Source organism: Colossoma macropomum, unplaced genomic scaffold (genome assembly GCF_904425465.1).
Source record: "Colossoma macropomum unplaced genomic scaffold, Colossoma_macropomum, whole genome shotgun sequence".
Classification (NCBI taxonomy): domain Eukaryota; kingdom Metazoa; phylum Chordata; class Actinopteri; order Characiformes; family Serrasalmidae; genus Colossoma; species Colossoma macropomum.
The window spans coordinates 32,206,365-32,222,700 of record NW_023494785.1 but is presented as its reverse complement, the minus strand read 5'-3'; the positions used below and the strand labels follow the sequence as shown (position 1 = coordinate 32,222,700).

The 16,336-nt window shown below is 40.0% G+C and overlaps 1 protein-coding gene across 1 annotated transcript in view; it reads right to left on the bottom strand.

Annotated features, from left to right (window-relative positions):
- Nucleotides 1-839: 839 nt before the first annotated feature.
- cobl (cordon-bleu WH2 repeat protein) overlaps nt 840-16,336 on the bottom strand; it is a 95,888-nt gene continuing 80,391 nt past the window's right edge. The window contains 6 exon segments of the mRNA XM_036590681.1: nt 840-2,056; nt 2,351-2,617; nt 2,799-2,918; nt 4,427-6,108; nt 6,414-6,529; nt 9,326-9,599. Coding sequence (XP_036446574.1) covers nt 1,973-2,056; nt 2,351-2,617; nt 2,799-2,918; nt 4,427-6,108; nt 6,414-6,529; nt 9,326-9,599 — 2,543 coding nt within the window. The 3' untranslated portion in view covers nt 840-1,972.

Genomic DNA, 16,336 nt, shown 5'->3' with positions numbered 1-16,336 from the left:
ATGGCTAACTGAAGGGTAAACAAATGACTAACCACAAATCACTGTTTAACTGTGATGTATAGAAGCAAGCATTTTTTTTTTAATCTAGTCTTGTCCCAAAATACTTGTCACGGCAGGCGGAGTGGCTACTAGCAAACATTTTTTCCCTTTCAGACAGATAAAATGCTGCATGGAAGTCTGGATGGCCAATCAGAATGCAGCTGACAATATCTCTATATCATAACGCGCAAAAAACATCAAACGCTATGTGTGCGTGGGCGGAGCGTCTGAGACCGAGACTAATGTTCTTCTGTCCATTACTTTCTAATAAGAGACTCGCAGTGCATTCTCACGCTCGTTCAACTGAAGTGATCTACAGTGCTCAGATTGCATCATTGGAAATTTTAGTTCCCTCAAAATTCCTCTAGAATTCCAATTCAGACACTAAGAGAAACAGGTCACAACTCATTTTTACTCTGTTTAATGTAGGATGTAGCAGCTTAGAGACGGCTGCTAGGCAGTGACTGACGTGTCAATCGTGTCAATCACTATTTTGTAAATGGTTCTGTACGGGTTGCAACTAATGTAAGTGTGAGCATGTGACAGTCGCCATGATTGCCATAATAATTTGCACCCACGCAGTTTTTTGCAATTAGTGGGAAGATGTTCACCGACCACATGCATCCAATAGCAGAACTAATGCTAACTTATCAAAGATAAAGTAACTCCTTGTCTGCAGGTAACATTCTTCGTGTTTTCTAATTATTTCATGATTTTTCCATTTTTTTTTCTGGGACATAACAGGTATTAAATGTGTTTGTATATAAATATCACCAAAAATGCAAATGAACAGGAGGACAAAGGATTACAAAATAGTTTATTAATTAAAAAATGTGATTTGAATTGCTGTGCAAACCTTCAAAACATTGTGCATTTTACATAAAAAAGTAAATGATTTAAAAAAAAATCCCACCAATATTGTGAATCCAATCTCAAACTTAATCAGAGAAGCAGTTACTAATGTGCACTGGTACAAAATATACAACTCTCAAAAAAAGTGCATTCATACCTGTTCCTATTTTGTTCATATATAACAGCTCATATTTGAAGGCCTGTCTAGATCCTCTATAGGTCTTTCATACAGTCCCTTTGGTTACTAAACAAATTAAACGCTTTATAACTTAATGTATATATTAACAAATCTATTTGTAGTAACTTCTGATTTTATCTTCCAATCAAAATGGCAAATATAAGTCTTAGCAAAAGTTCTGTTTAGCAGCATGGTGAAAACGTATTAATAGGAATTGAAAAATATTCATGAATAAATCTATAAGCCTATAATCAAGTATTATTTGCTTCAGTAATAGCAAAGCTAGCTGTTATGCTAAAGTATGTACATAACTTAGAAACTCATATCAATTTATCATTCATCATCTATTTATCAGAAAAATGTCTTCTAGTGCTGTATAAAGGACTACGATGCCTCAAAGAACATTTGCATTGTCAGAAAGCGTCTCTCAGAGTATCTTTAGTGTCGAATTTAGTTAATTTAAAAAAAAACAGAAAGTCTCAGAAGCAGCTTTTACCTAGGCTGATGATCCAAAATGAACCAAAAATAAGGGATAAACATGCATATTAGAGCTAAGAGTAAGATTGACTAGCAGGTTCTACTGCTGCCCTTTAGTTAACACATTAGAACAGAAAATACCTGTGAATATTCAGGCAAATACTGGTGGCTGAAGAGGAAACAGGCAGATTTGCGTGGGGAAATTATATATATGTTATGTAGCAGATACATAAATTTACAAATCTCGTTTAGAAGAAAGCAAACTAAACCAAAAAAAGGTATTGGCACAGACCTGAGGCAGCATATAACTATTAACAAAATAAATAATTATGTGGGCTATGTTAGAGTGAATGATAAAAAAAATGAGAAAATGAGATTTGGCTATTGGATTTCCTGAAAATACAAAATCTGATTTGGAAATGGTTTCTAGTGTTCTTGAGAAGGTGAAGATGGTGCTTTGACGATGCCCAGTCTTCCATTCACTTTAAGTGTTTTTATTGTGACGGGAACCTGAGGAGTTACAGGCAAACATAACATAATTGTTGTGGTATCATTATACATTTGTTTTTAAATGTATTTTCAATTACCTTTATTTCGCAGTTATTAAAAAAAATTACATAGAAATATTCTAATGCTAAGACATTTCTAATAAATATTTGCTAATATAACAGAAATGTTCTTTTATTGAATAATTATCCCACAGACTGTAAACTTAACTGCCCATAAATGGGCCATAAACGCTCATTCATCATTAGCCATATTAGCCACTTGGACCATCCCTTTAAATTTTGAGAGGGTATTTACCTTCCTAAGCCGCTCAGCTCCAGCACCAGAGCGGATGGCCTCCAGCATAGCCTCTCTGGCCAACTCTGGGTTCCCCCCTGCAGGCAGCACCAGGGCAGGCTTGGATGGAGCAGAGGGAGGAGGGGGAGGTGGAGCAAAGACAGGTGGTGGAGGAGGTGCAAACGCAGGAGGATCAGGAGGAATCGGGGAGGGGGCATCTCTCTGGTCGGCCCTGTCCTCCTCTGCCTTCTTGAACTGCTCCAGCTCTAGAGCTGCCTCCGATCTAGTCTGAGGGCATTAGGAGCATGATTGTTAAAACCAGCTACTGCATGAATATGAGCAACGAAGCAAAACAGGTCTTGAATTTATAAAACAAATCTAGTAAAGTGCATTTTCATGTAGTTTAACAGTAAACCATATAGCCAACTCAGCTTTGCGGCACTGCATCATAACACCCTGATGAGCGTACCTTCTTCAGTCTGGCAGAGTTACTTTGAGCTCTGATGGCTGACAGGAGTGCAGAGCGCTCGTTCTCAGTCTCCACATAGGATGGTTTCTTCATGGTGCTTGTCAAGGAAGTCCCAGATACCTGGACACAAAAATGGCAGAGCCATCAATACATTTCTGAATTGTTCAAACTGATTTTACAGATCATAATTTGTCTAAATAAAAGTGTTAGAATTTACTGTAGTATAGAGGTGACCAATTGTCCTTCATACCAATTGTCCTTCATGATACTGATATTGAAACCTTATTGGCTAATATAGATCAAATATTTTTTCTCTAAAAACTACTAAGCTTTAAACTAAGTATATATCATGCTCAAATTACTCAAAGAAGCTACTATTCCACAGGAAGAAGGACTCTGCTAACAACATGACATTTCAGGCTATCTCAGGACAGATTTGTTACAGGACTGGATCGGATTCATTCTTATTCTCCCCTCTCATATCTGAACCAGCATTTTCTGCTGATATCAGTTTGTACCCGTCAAATGTTTGGACAGAACTATAAGAAGAAACAAAAAGACTTATGCAGTTACCAAAAAAACTGTTGAACAAATTCAAACTTATACAAATGTTATATTTTAGATATTTTCGCTACATCAAAGTATCACTCATTGTCTTGATGCAGTTTGCACACTCTTGGCATTCTCTCAAGCAGCTTCATGAAGGGATCGAGGTGCTTTTCCAGCAGGGCTTGGAGATACATATTCACTGAAACTTTGTTGACTGCTGAAAACTACTTGCTGGGGGAATAAAAACATCTTTTAAAAATTAAATTAGCATAAACCCTACCATTTTAGTTTAAAACATATTTCTAGCATTTACGCAAAAGCAAACATTGAATTAACTGTGTTAAAAAATTTCACTGGTACTGTATGTTCTTGTTTTTTTTTTAGCTTATGCAACACTTTATGCAAGACTCAGAGACCATGCCTGGGGATGCAAACGCTCAAAGATGATTCAAGGGAGAGCACTGAATCTGTAGATATCTTAGACACCGAACAGTGGGTTTGCACAGAATGGTAAGACTTTGCAACACAAACAAGCAAACACATGGGCTAATAAACAAGTAAATGGAAATGTAAAAGTATTTCAGAAAGGAGAAACTGGCTGGAGGAACCAGCAGCATGTACAGCTTAACAATAAAAACACTTTATATGTCAAACTGTTTGAATTTTGCCAAGAGTCAACACTGATACATGGCAAATCTGTCGTTCAGCCTAGACACGTTTCGTATCCAAATTTGCTTCTTTGGTTCTGCGCAGAAGCTATGATACTAATATAAGCAAAGTCTATGGCTGTAGGCTCCTACTCTTTTTTCTCCATGTTAGCCTAGTAGCTCCAGGGCAAAACAACAGGCTGCCAAACTTGCCTTGGCCGATCGACTAAGTCTGGGATAAGGGGTAAACAGTGAATTAGATTTCCTTTAAGAGGGTTAATGATTAATGTAAGTGGATGTGTGTTACAACCCTGAAATCAACACATCACTTATCTTGTGGGTACTGCATAACCAGTGAGAGTTCTGCCTTGAATGAATGTTTTGTGCTTCTGACTAGTAAACCACAAATGAAGTGTCTCATGCTTTAAATACCTTTCTAAGACGTTCAATTCCCTCTCCAGACTGAATGGCCTCCATGAGTGAGCTGTGAAGAGACGTCTCCTTCTCCACCGACTTCAGTATCACGGGTTTAAACTTCTTTATCGGCCCAAACAAAGTAACCTGGTTCGGGTCAGGCAGAACACCCGGGCTAAGCACCTCAGGCTTCTTTGGAACTGGTGGACGGGTAGTGCTTGTTGGACTCGAGCTTTCTGGGGTGCTTTTCACAGACGTGTACTCTTTAAAAGAGAACTGTGTGGACTCAGAGTATGTAGATGCCTGTGTTTGCTGTTGAGGCTTGGCATTTAGTAGGCTGGAATCCAGAGATTTAGTGTTCACTGTGCCAAAGGGCAGGGTACCTTTGCTTGGAGCGCTGGACTGTGGCTCATCAGAGCTTGCCTCCTTCTCTGCAATATGACTAGGGTAGCTTTGTGAACGTTTAGGGCCAGCAAAATAAGGCACTGGGTTTGTAGATGCATTTGAAGATGCATATGATCTAATCTCATGTTTGAAGCTTCGGCTAGCATACTGCCTTTGTCCACCGGATGTCGATTCTGGCGGTTCCTGAATTGCGTTTACCTGGGTTGAGGGGATCCCGGTGTATTTAGCAATAGCCGAAGCCACATACTGACTGGAAGTTCTTCTGGAAGGCTTGAGGAAAAAAAGATTTTTCCGCTGTTCTGAGAAAGAGCTGTTTTCAGCAGGATTTGAAATGGGAGGTTTGTTCATTCCTGCAGATTCTGAGTGGATTGTTGACCCACTGGCCTCTTTCAGCGGTTCCTCAACACTTGGTTTCTCTGGAGGGTGAGATTTTACTGTTACAGGGACAGGTTTGGGCACCTCAGCTTCTCTAGATGTCACAGAATCTCCTTTGTTGGCTGCAGGAGCTGGATCCTGCTTCTCAGCTGAACTCCAGAAAGCTTTGGCTTTGCCCAGGAGTGGAGAATCTGGGTCAACAGCCACCTCATTGGGATGACTGAAGTTGTCTTGGGCTGAGGATGGCCTAGCCTCTCTCTGTTTGACCATGTTACCCAACTCATCAATCTTAATGGCGCCTGTGCCCAGGTAGCCTGCAGGTTTGGAAGTGTGGGACACAGCCGGTTTGCGAGGGATGACAGTGAAGGTTTTCAAGCCGAACCTAGACACAGGACTCTGGGTGATCTTGATTTGAGCTGCAGTGGGTGCTTTCGAAGGCAAGGCTCTCTCCACTTCAGGGTTTTCCATGCTGTAACTCCGGACTAAGGGAGGCAGCCTAAGCCTGCTTTCTGGAACAGGCTGAACATTCTGGACAACAGGACATACCACAGGACTTTGAGACCTTTGTGGCACACTGCCATTAAGAGCATTCAGTTTATAAAGTTCACCTTTAACATCACGTCTAACAACCTTCTCTGTGGACTGAATCTGATCTGCTTGGGTTTGACTAACGCTTGCTTTGTCTGACACGCAAGCATTGTTGTTTTTGTTTTGGACATTCACATTTAGCTTGTTGGAGCTACCAGTGATGCCTTGTTTGTTCATGCTTTGAGTACTGCAAAATACTTGAGGAACACTTGGACTGGACCGTTTGTCATCAGGGACTTCGTCAATGGCTGTAACTGGAACGTCCATATCAATAACTGACACTGGGATTTCATCATCCATGGACGCAGATCCCTCTTCTCCGTGATTAACTTCTAATACAGAAGGAAAGAGAGTTTAAGTGGACATTAGTCATTCATGAACTGTCATTGCCTTTCCACTCACATTAAAAGGTAGGAAAAATATCTTTCATGAATTAGTGCAATTAGAAAGTTAAATGAAGAAATTTCAGAATGTCGACACACTGTTTTTGATACATCAAAACAACAAGATATCTACTCCTTATTGAACCCACTTGAAATAATTTCAATTTATTTTACTTGGACTGACAATAGAAGAAATGCTGACAGGGTGAGAAACACATTGCACAAAAATTCAAAAAGCATTTCATTCGTACCACCTGCTAGGTCTGCATCTAGGTCAGCCAAGGTGAGGTGGATTTGGGCAGTGATCTCAGCATCCTCTTCATAGCTGTTCTGTCTCCTCTCTGACTGGTTCCCTCGATGTACTTCTTCACTGTTTGTATCACATTACAGAATGACATGATTTATGGTACAAGAGTAATTTAAACCAATCTGCACACCACTGATTGACTCATACTATCCCAAACGTTTACAGTTCAGGCCAAAAGTTTACATGCACCTATGCTAAAGAGATTAAAACACATTTCTTCTACCATTGATTTCCTGTTTTAAGTCAATTACGGTATGTACTTTATTTCCATAAGAAGTAATTTCAAAACAATATCTATAAGACAGATTTATTTCAGGTTTTATTTTCAATATTAGATTTTCAGTGGGTCAGAAATGTATAAACACTTCCTTAGTATATGTCTTCATTGCCTAATCTGTATCAAAATGCCCCTCCCTTTTCCGACAAAACATCCACAATAAGATGCTGCCACCCTCCTGCCTCACAGCTGGGGAGAAGTTCTGCATTAAAAGCCTCATCCTTTTTCCTCCATACATAGCGCTGATCATTATGGCTAAACAGCTCCATTTTTGGTTTCATCTGACCAGAAAACACTACTCCAAATGGCTAGGTCTTTGTCCTGGTGATCACCTGCAAACTTCAGTCTGACTTTTGTATGCTATAATTGAGCATGAGCAAGAGGCTACAGTTACAGAGGAGTTGGAGTAATGGACTTTGTATATGTATATGATCTGAAATGTCCTTGCTCTCACTGGACGTCAGTGATGAAAAATTAGAGACTGTTTATGTAATTTTCATGTTCGGGTTCAAGTTCACTCTGCACTCACACAATGCAAACGATCTTAGTGAGTTACTGAAGATAATAAACATATTCGGATGAATGTTATTTTGTCCCCTCATACAGCTATAACAAAATGCACAGCTTTTTAAATGGAAAAAAAAACACATTTTAGAGGGAGCAAATCAGACAAATGTGATCAATTGCAATTACCTACACAAAACAATGTTCACTGCAAGTAATTATTGTAATCCTTTTAACAGCCCTAATAATAACTGAACAATAAGCTTAGACTTTAAGGGGTTAACCACACTTGTCAACAGGACATCCAATCTAGGATTAGGTTTAAGAATCTAGGATATGGCACCTGTCCATACATATCATACTCTTGTGGAAACTGCAGAGCTCATGCTGGGGCTTTATTTATTCAGAGAAAAGCCTCTTGCATTATTTAAACACTACTACTCTGACAGCGGGGTGCAGAAATTTCACCTTGAAAAGCCAAAGTTAAAAAAGTGTCTGTCTCCAAACTACTAAAGATACAGGTTTTTTTAAGATGAGATGGATGAAAAAAACAACAACAACAAAAAACAGAATAGCTCTTTCCTGGAAGACAGGAAATGCAGGAAGCAAAGTCAAGTCCCATGGGTTAGGCAGAGCAAGTGAGCAGTTTTAGGTGACACTGCAAGCTCTAGCAGTCTAGGCAGTGATTTAAAGGAATAATTAAACAAAAAATTACAGAATTTTCTCCTTAAGCCAAATGCAATTGATCAAACAAGATAAAATGTCTTGAAATGTGCTTCTTTGTTTTTACTATGGCACTATGAGGTTGATTTAGCCAACAACTAAACTTACATCCCACCAATTATAATTGTGCAAACTACATGCCTAAATCATGACACACTTTCCTCAAACTGCGCTGAGCTGTTCAGAAATCTCAAACAAACTTGCTTGGGTGGTTGCTGACACTACATGACATGTCAGAAAACCACATAAGCAAGTCTATTGTGTGGAGAACGGTTATTAAGTAAATTAGATTGTTACTAAACTAGTCCTTTAAAAAGCCAGACTGCACAGACAGCCTCACAGGAGTGATGGCTCACTAAACAAAAGTGAGGCAGGCTGGGAGAGAGCCAGCTTCAGCAAACAAGCCGAGTGACTGGGAGATAAATCTCTCCGTGCAATCTCCGCTCTACATGGGAGAGCTCCAGCTGCCGCCTGCCAGAAAAGACCTGGGAAAGCGGGACACTTCTGTTAGATAATGCAAGCAATTTAAAAGAACCCTATTTCTAAGTTTCTAAGTTCAAAGCATAAAACAGCAGAGGGCTGGCTCCATTTGAAATGAACAAGATGGGACAAAAATACTTAGATGTCTATAACAGTTCAATTTTACTAACAATCCAGGTTTTTGTTGCCTTATATTTGTTGTCTTTATGGTATCGAAGAATGTACTATCGGCCAGAAATCTTGTTGCTTTGGATTTTTTGTCTGTTGTGGCAAGAGCAACATACTGTATTCCAGTACAGAGGTTTTTTGCACAGTGATGTTCCCTGAATTGACAGGTGGTTCTTTGTTTTACCATAATAAACACATGCACAAGTTTCTCATAGCCCATCTCTCAACCTTTAGCAGATTTTGGCATGCATGTAATCTTGCCTGAATTTTTCACCCTGCTTAATTATTCATCCTCCTTATTACCCGAAACCATTTTTAATTGGGCACAGTGGAGTCACTCTTTTTATCAGCGATGTTCATGAGACCAGCACCAGAACAACATTTGTTTTTCCACGCTAAAAACTTTTAAAATGTTGTTTAAAGCCAGTGACTGAAGAATAAGTGACTAAGTTAGGGGGAATTTAATTTTGAATATCTGGTTATTTCACTACTAATTTCTTCTGTTTTGTTTATCGTTTATCTGATGACAGCCTTTATTGTTGCTAGATAACACTGTTGCAAAGGTAACTTATCAGGCACTGATATTAGGAATTTGGAGCTTCATTCGGTCTCAGGGTTGGTCAGGTTTGGACAGAATTTTGCGGAGCTACTGCAGGTTCAGATTCTAAACTGCTTTTTCGGGTTCTTGCACGTCTGCATGGCAGTACCTGTGCCGTGAGCCCCAGGTGGCACAGCCCTCATCACTGTCGCTGGAGCAGTCTTTGGGCTGGTGGCTGGGGGAGGTTGAGGGGTCATGGTTCAGGGAGATGATGTCCACTGGAGAGGTGGGCTGGGTCAGGTCAGACGGAGAGCTGAGAAGGCCTAAGTCATCGGCCATGCCCTCGGACGCTGCATAGCCCTGATCCGCCAAGCTCTCACTGCTGCACATGGACACTGTCTCCACTTCCTGCTCCGCTCTCTGCGCCACTGAGTGCAGCCAGGCTAAAATAATGGTGGTCCACAGAAACAAAATGGTCAATGGCATTAATTGTGTATTCATCTTTTTTAACTGTAATTATTACTCTTTCATTGTATTTGGTTTACATGCTCTAATGTAGAACTTATCAGCATGCTGAAATTGCATTCGAAAATGATTTATAATCAAACCACCAAGTATGTTGCTTGTTTCGCTGTAACTTTAGCAGCTAGAATCAATAAAGTTCATTGTCATGCTCATGCTTGCTAAGATAAGCATATAAAGCATATAAAGGTCAAGCATGGAGGACAGAAGAGAAATACAGCAGTGACTGAAAAGACATTTACAGCATTTAGCTGTAAAAGACCAGACTCTACCTTGTGTCCATCGCTCCAGGCCTTTGTTGTCACAATATAATAATACGGGTCAGACCTACCCGACACTTAACTGCCATATAAAGAACTGCAATTAACAATGGAATGATCTTTTTTTTTGACGACAGAAACCACTCCAGCTGACATAGACATTATATACCGCCACCCTCTAAAGGTGTTATAGCACCAAGTCAGAGACTAGAACGTCTGAAGTGTTTCAGTACATGAGCTTTCTGCTTTCTTTACATGCCCCAACCTTGGGAATGGAATTGCACCCAACTCAAATTCTGTTTGTTGTGATATAAACATATAATTGTGAAAGCTAAGAACTGTAGAAAATAATTCTGGTCAGCTCAAATAGTTGCAATCAGGTGATTACTAACAATTGTGACAGGCCTTCAGCCCATTGCATGATCTAATCTTGAACAGACACAAAATATTAAAAAGATGTTCACTGGTCAAAAGAGTAAAAGGTATGTGGACGTGTAAATTTAAATGAAAGGACTATGAAAGTCTTCTAAACTGTTGTTTGACTTACTGTATGCTTCAATACTATCTGAACCTTGGCTTGGAAATCAGAGCCAAATGGAGTAAAAGCCATGGCACAAAGCCAAACTAAGCAGGTCGCTCGACTCTCCCTGTGTTGATCTACAAAACCTCCATTTCTCTTCTACCTAACACCAGCTCTGTCCTTCTCTTTTCCCTCTCCAAGTCTCACCATTTCTTTCCTTCTAACTCCAGCCTTCTCTCTGATGCTCTCGGTAATCTGCCCTGACACCAGCCCCTCTCTCCTGCTGCTTTACGCCTCTAACTCCAGGCAAGAACACTCACCAAGTCCTCTGCTCTTCAGATAAAACTATCAAACGTCTTCATAGCTTAGGCGGCCAAACGGGAGATGAAAGTTACGTCTGTTTTACATTTCATTTGCTCAGTGAGGCTGAGGGATGAGGTTTTAAGTGAAGCAACCTGTAGGTAACCTTGGGTCATGTGTTTGTGTGCTATCAGATTTGGACAGAAGTGGTGAGGGTAAAGAGAGGCCTGTTCCTGGATATATCATGAGTCACATGCTGTTTCCCAACCATTTCCCAGCAGAGCATTAAAACACAGCAGCTGCGACCACAGATCTTACACACACACGATTAATGACGAAGCACATGCCACAGACATGAGCAAGGAGCCTCATATACACTCTCACTCTCTCGCTCTCTCTCTCTCTCACAACCACAAGTCCTTAAGCACAGCTCTGGGCAGACACTGGTCCTAACCCACTATCCTTACATACCACACCAAACATGCTTACATGCGTCTACATTTAGAAACACAACACACTGTCGTATTCAGGCAAACACATCAGCTCGCTGCCAGATCTGAACTGTAAAAGCTTCCACTCTGAAGCGCTATTCGGATGAGATTAGTTTTACAGGGGGAGGTGGGCCACATCAGTCATTTAGTCATTTTTACAGGCTGCACACTTTTGCAACGGTACCTGTTTTTTGCCTAATATAAAACAAACTGTAGAAACAACCCCATGTGAATTGCCATGTTGGTAAATATCCCATCATATCCTGTGGAAAAAAAGAATTTCCTCGGTTTCTCGAGAATAGGCACATGAAGGAACTTGTATTCTCGGTGGCCCAAATTAAGATGGTTCATGTATACATAGGAGTCAAATTAACAGGGGACGGTGGGTTCAAACGACAGTGGGGGTGCATTTTCAGAAAAAAAGGTAGTAAGCCGTCACTGGGGTTGTACCCCTCATGTCACTGGTCTGTCAAGGCCATGTACATTTAGTTCGGGAACATAACTGCACTGCGTTCCACTGCAGTTGTATTTCTTTAAGTGGCACTGACTCTTTTTTAGTTTATTTTTCTGTTTTAAAATGTTAGGTTATGAAAAAGTACAGACATGCCCTTCCCCTGGGACAGTTATCATAGTGTGGTTTTAAAACCCATTTAAGGTACACAGCTTAATACCTTAATACCATTGTTGTAAAGTTGAGGGTACATGTACGTTGTTTGTACCTTGATGAGCAAAAATGTACTTGTACAGTACCTTTTTCTGACAGTGTGGAGGGGTGGTTGTGCAGAAAACTTGTTTTCGTTTTAAAGGAAGTCCACACATCTTGCTGTAGTTCTAGCATTCCCAACAGCAGGTGCGTGCACCGTTTAAAACACTCCATTACCAATGAATAGCGAAAGCATGCGATTCTACAAAAACACCTCCTCCTATAAGTGCACTGATGCATTACCCTGAACGTAGCTTGTTGACATGAAAATATTGATGATCTTAAGTGATAAGATTACACTGCCCCACTGCCTCAAGTCTGAAAATCCTGCTGCCACAAATTTTCTTATAAAAATGTTCAATAATCTATGAACCCACTGGGTCCATCTATAGCAAAAGTTCCATAAACTAACCTGACTAACTTTGTAGTTTTGCTTTAATGTTTAGCCAATACTTCTACAAACAACACAGTGTTGTACTTCTATAAATACACCCCTGAAGGACAGTTCATTTGCCTACAACATTTTATTTCAGAGAACTAACCAGCTGTGAAAACAGATTATAATCTAGCTAGTGAGGACTTCACATTTGATAATGTCAGAGATCAATGCTGTGGCTTAGCTACAATTTTAGCAACTCATTTGTCATAACTCTTCAGCTTTAGCTATCTGTAGTACAGACCACTAGTACAGAGCAGTCAGATATTCAGGAAAATACTTGTTTGAACACTGAAAAACATTTAAGAAATTTGATACCAATTGTCCAACTGCCCTTTTGATCCCTGGTAAAATACTACCCTCACACAGTGCTTTTTTCATTTCAATTACTGTAGCTAATGCTGATATGATAATGCTAGCTAAACAGACTACAATTACAGAAACATGTGGCCCAGAATGTGGATTAGGGCACTCATGAGGCTGAAGATACGTTCACATTATAAGCCTTGTTGCTCAAATCTGCTTTTTTGCTCAGATCTGATCTCTCTAACATGATGGTTCAAGTCTGTCATTAATATGTAATTTACATGTGTCCTGAAATGACCCGCATGCGCACATCTTAATTAGCAGCATCACGTTAATGGATCACATGCGTCAAGAACAGCAAACAAACTAAGGAGCAGAAAATACTTAAGCCTGTACAGCTGTCAGCTGTTCATTATTAGAGCAAGTCGAAGGCGAAAAGAGTGAAACGTGTTGCTTTTCCACCGTTTACAGACTTTAACTGTCATGGTAACGCTGAATGATGGCGCACACGCATTGGAAAAAAGCACCTGAATTCCGATCTGAACGTTCATATTAAGGTCGCATGGCCACAAATCAGATACGTATCCGATCTAGGATCGCATATGAAAGTGGCTCAGCTCGGATTTGAAAAGTTTAGATTTGTGTGTCCACACAGCTCTGAAAAGATCAGATCTGAGTCACATTAGGACAAAAAAAATCGGATTTGTGCCACTTCAGCCTGTGAACGTAGCCTATGACTGACACTGGCCACAGCATACAATGTGTGCGATTACTAATATCATTCCAGAATGCTCTCCTTTGTGCGCCGCCTCTCTTCTACAGTGCTACATTTACTGTTTTAACATTGATGATGAAGTTTACTTGAAGCAAAAAGTCTAAATGCAAGCTAACTGTTTGACTGATTTAGGCTACATGTCTAATTTGCTATATGAACAGAACATTATTAACCTTTCTTTTATTTCATTCTGACCTGACCAACTGGTGAGAGAGCTGTGGAATGGTGAACCAGACAAAATAGTGTTTTAGAACCAGAATGAAAAATATTTTGTTTATAATCCCAGCTGCTGAAGCACAGATCTATAAAAGACCAACTCTGAAAGGGAGGAAAATCTTAATATGTGCTGATTACTGTCTGCCTTCTGAATTTAGAAGTTGCAGTGGTTCAGAAGCTTGAGCATTTAGTTACGAATAGAGTATTTGTGAATAGCTCCACTGTAAAATGCCTTTGAGCAAGGAAATTAACCTTAAGTTGGGTGAGAGCTTGCGTGGTACGAACAGTGTCAACTGAATGACATCATAGCAATGACAATATGAGGTCTGAGATTAGGGCTCGATGTTTATGTGATGTGTTGAGAGACACGATGACAACATTTGATTGCTTTCAACAGGCCCAGCGGGAGAAACCAGTTACAAGTCAAATAGAAAGTGGTGTTTGAGAGAGTTGAGGGTAACGGATGTGTTGTCAGTCATTTAATAAAGGTGGGGCAGCACAAACAGGTCATTGTCATGTTTAGGAAAGTATCGCAACAAGGCACTTGTCAGAACAGCGCTGATCCTATTTAACAATTCTCAGTTCTGTCAGCAGCTGGTTGTGACTCTTGACTAAAGTTGACAACCTCGATTGAAAGTGACAAACTGTACTTAAGGGAAGAGTGTAAAAATAAAACACATTGCACTTCACTCATGTTTACAGAAAAAAAGCAAAATAAAAGAAAACAGCAAAGCCCTCTGAACAGCTGAAGACAAACATGGCAGCAATCAACAACAACTATTTATCTACTGTGGAAATGCTGTAATATATCTAACCACACGTCTCTTGACACACTGTGGAGGACTTTGTAAAAGAGAGGCTACCCAAATTCCCAGGTTTAACAGCCATTGAGTAAAAGTTATTTATATTTCAGCATCAGGAAAAAAGGAGAAAACATATTTAACAGAAAATTACACAGACACCTCCAACACTAAATATAATATTACATCTATGAGTATTTAATTTGTCCACTCTTGTGGACCCTACTATCTCTTTAGCTCTTACATCCTTCCAATCTTAAAACCAACTACAACCAACTAAAACTGTTTTCCCAACTAAAACTGTTCTTAAAGCTCTCACTGACATTTCCCTTCAAAGAGGCACTAACATTTACACAAGCAACTACCCAAACACACCTTAGCTGCCTTACAAATTCCTTTCTCATGTGCATCTAAAATGATGAAAGGAGACATTTCTGAGGACGTTACATATAAAATAATGCATGAGGAAGAGGAAAGTCAAAGAAAAATAAGGAAAAAAGGAGTTAACAAAACATTATCAAAAGATACAGAGAAAACAGAAGCAAGACGTGGTAGACCACCAACACTGTCACCCTCAGATAAACAGTTCTTAAACCTTAATCTTTGAGAGACAGGAGAAAATCAAGCTCCACTCTTGCTTCAGATCTGAAAAAATCCACAGGTCTTTCTGTCCATCCCTCCACTGTGAGAAGACAACTCAACACTATGAGTCTGAAAAGATGTGTGGCTGTCAATAAGTCAATACTGAGAAAAGGAAAGAAGAAAATTTGCACTAGAACACAGAAACTGAGATGTGGAGTAAGTTTTTTGGGTTGAGGAGTCTAAACTTGTAATTTGGATTACTTGGATCATGAGGAACAGAAAATGCAACCAACTTCTAAGACTGAACTTTGGAATTGTGGAAAAATAGCCCTGCAGATTTCTTAAAAACAGAAAGCAAGTCTCCTGAAAAGAATGGAATCAATAATAAGGGAAAGAGGTGGACACACTAAACTGAAAAAAAAAATATATTTAGTTGCTGAGGCTTCTGTGTAATTTTCTGTTAAATTATTTTATGCCTATTTTCACAATGGACACTGGAAAAATTAATAACTTGTAATTAATTAATGGCCATTTAGAGTGGAAATTAAACAAATGAAAGAGTGGTCTCTGACTATATGTCTCATACAGAGTTCCATAATTTAGCTCCAATCCTGGAGGGGCAAAGACAAGCGCAATTTGGGGACTGTCTGCTCAAACATAACTGATCTAACTCATTACTTAACTACCAAAACTGTGCTGGAAAAAGGCCCTCCAGGACCAGCTTTGGGCACCTTTAGATTAGAAGGTGGCTCTGTTTCATGTAAAAAGCCAAGTGCTTTACATGTCAAGCAATTAAGACAGCATGCAATCACTTTTTCTTCGGTCTGCCTAACAGTCAGTAAGTCTTGAAAGTTCTGCCTTGCAGACCCGAACCAACCCCATCATCAAACCTTGACAGATAGTTCATAGAGACTTTTCAGTGTTCTCGTCCCAGTAGTGAATCACAAAGCCCTTCAGTTCTAGTCCGGTTCTCTCGAGCTGAGAAGCCACAGTACAAAAAGGCTTATACACTATATTTTCAGACACTTATAAAAATGTCTTGAATGGAGGCAGACAGAGAGAGATAGATGCATAATAAGGGAAGCCAAAGGCAGCTCTGAAGAACAGAAGGGAGGGAGAAGAAGCCGTGGGCAGATGGAGAACGAGCAGGGAGGATAAGGAGGATGAAGGGAGGCGAGAGAAGTGAGAGATGGGCCGTCCACTCATCGACGTCCAGAGTGCAGCAAGACGGGCGCACAGCAATAGACTGCAGAGGAAAGAGAGAGGGTA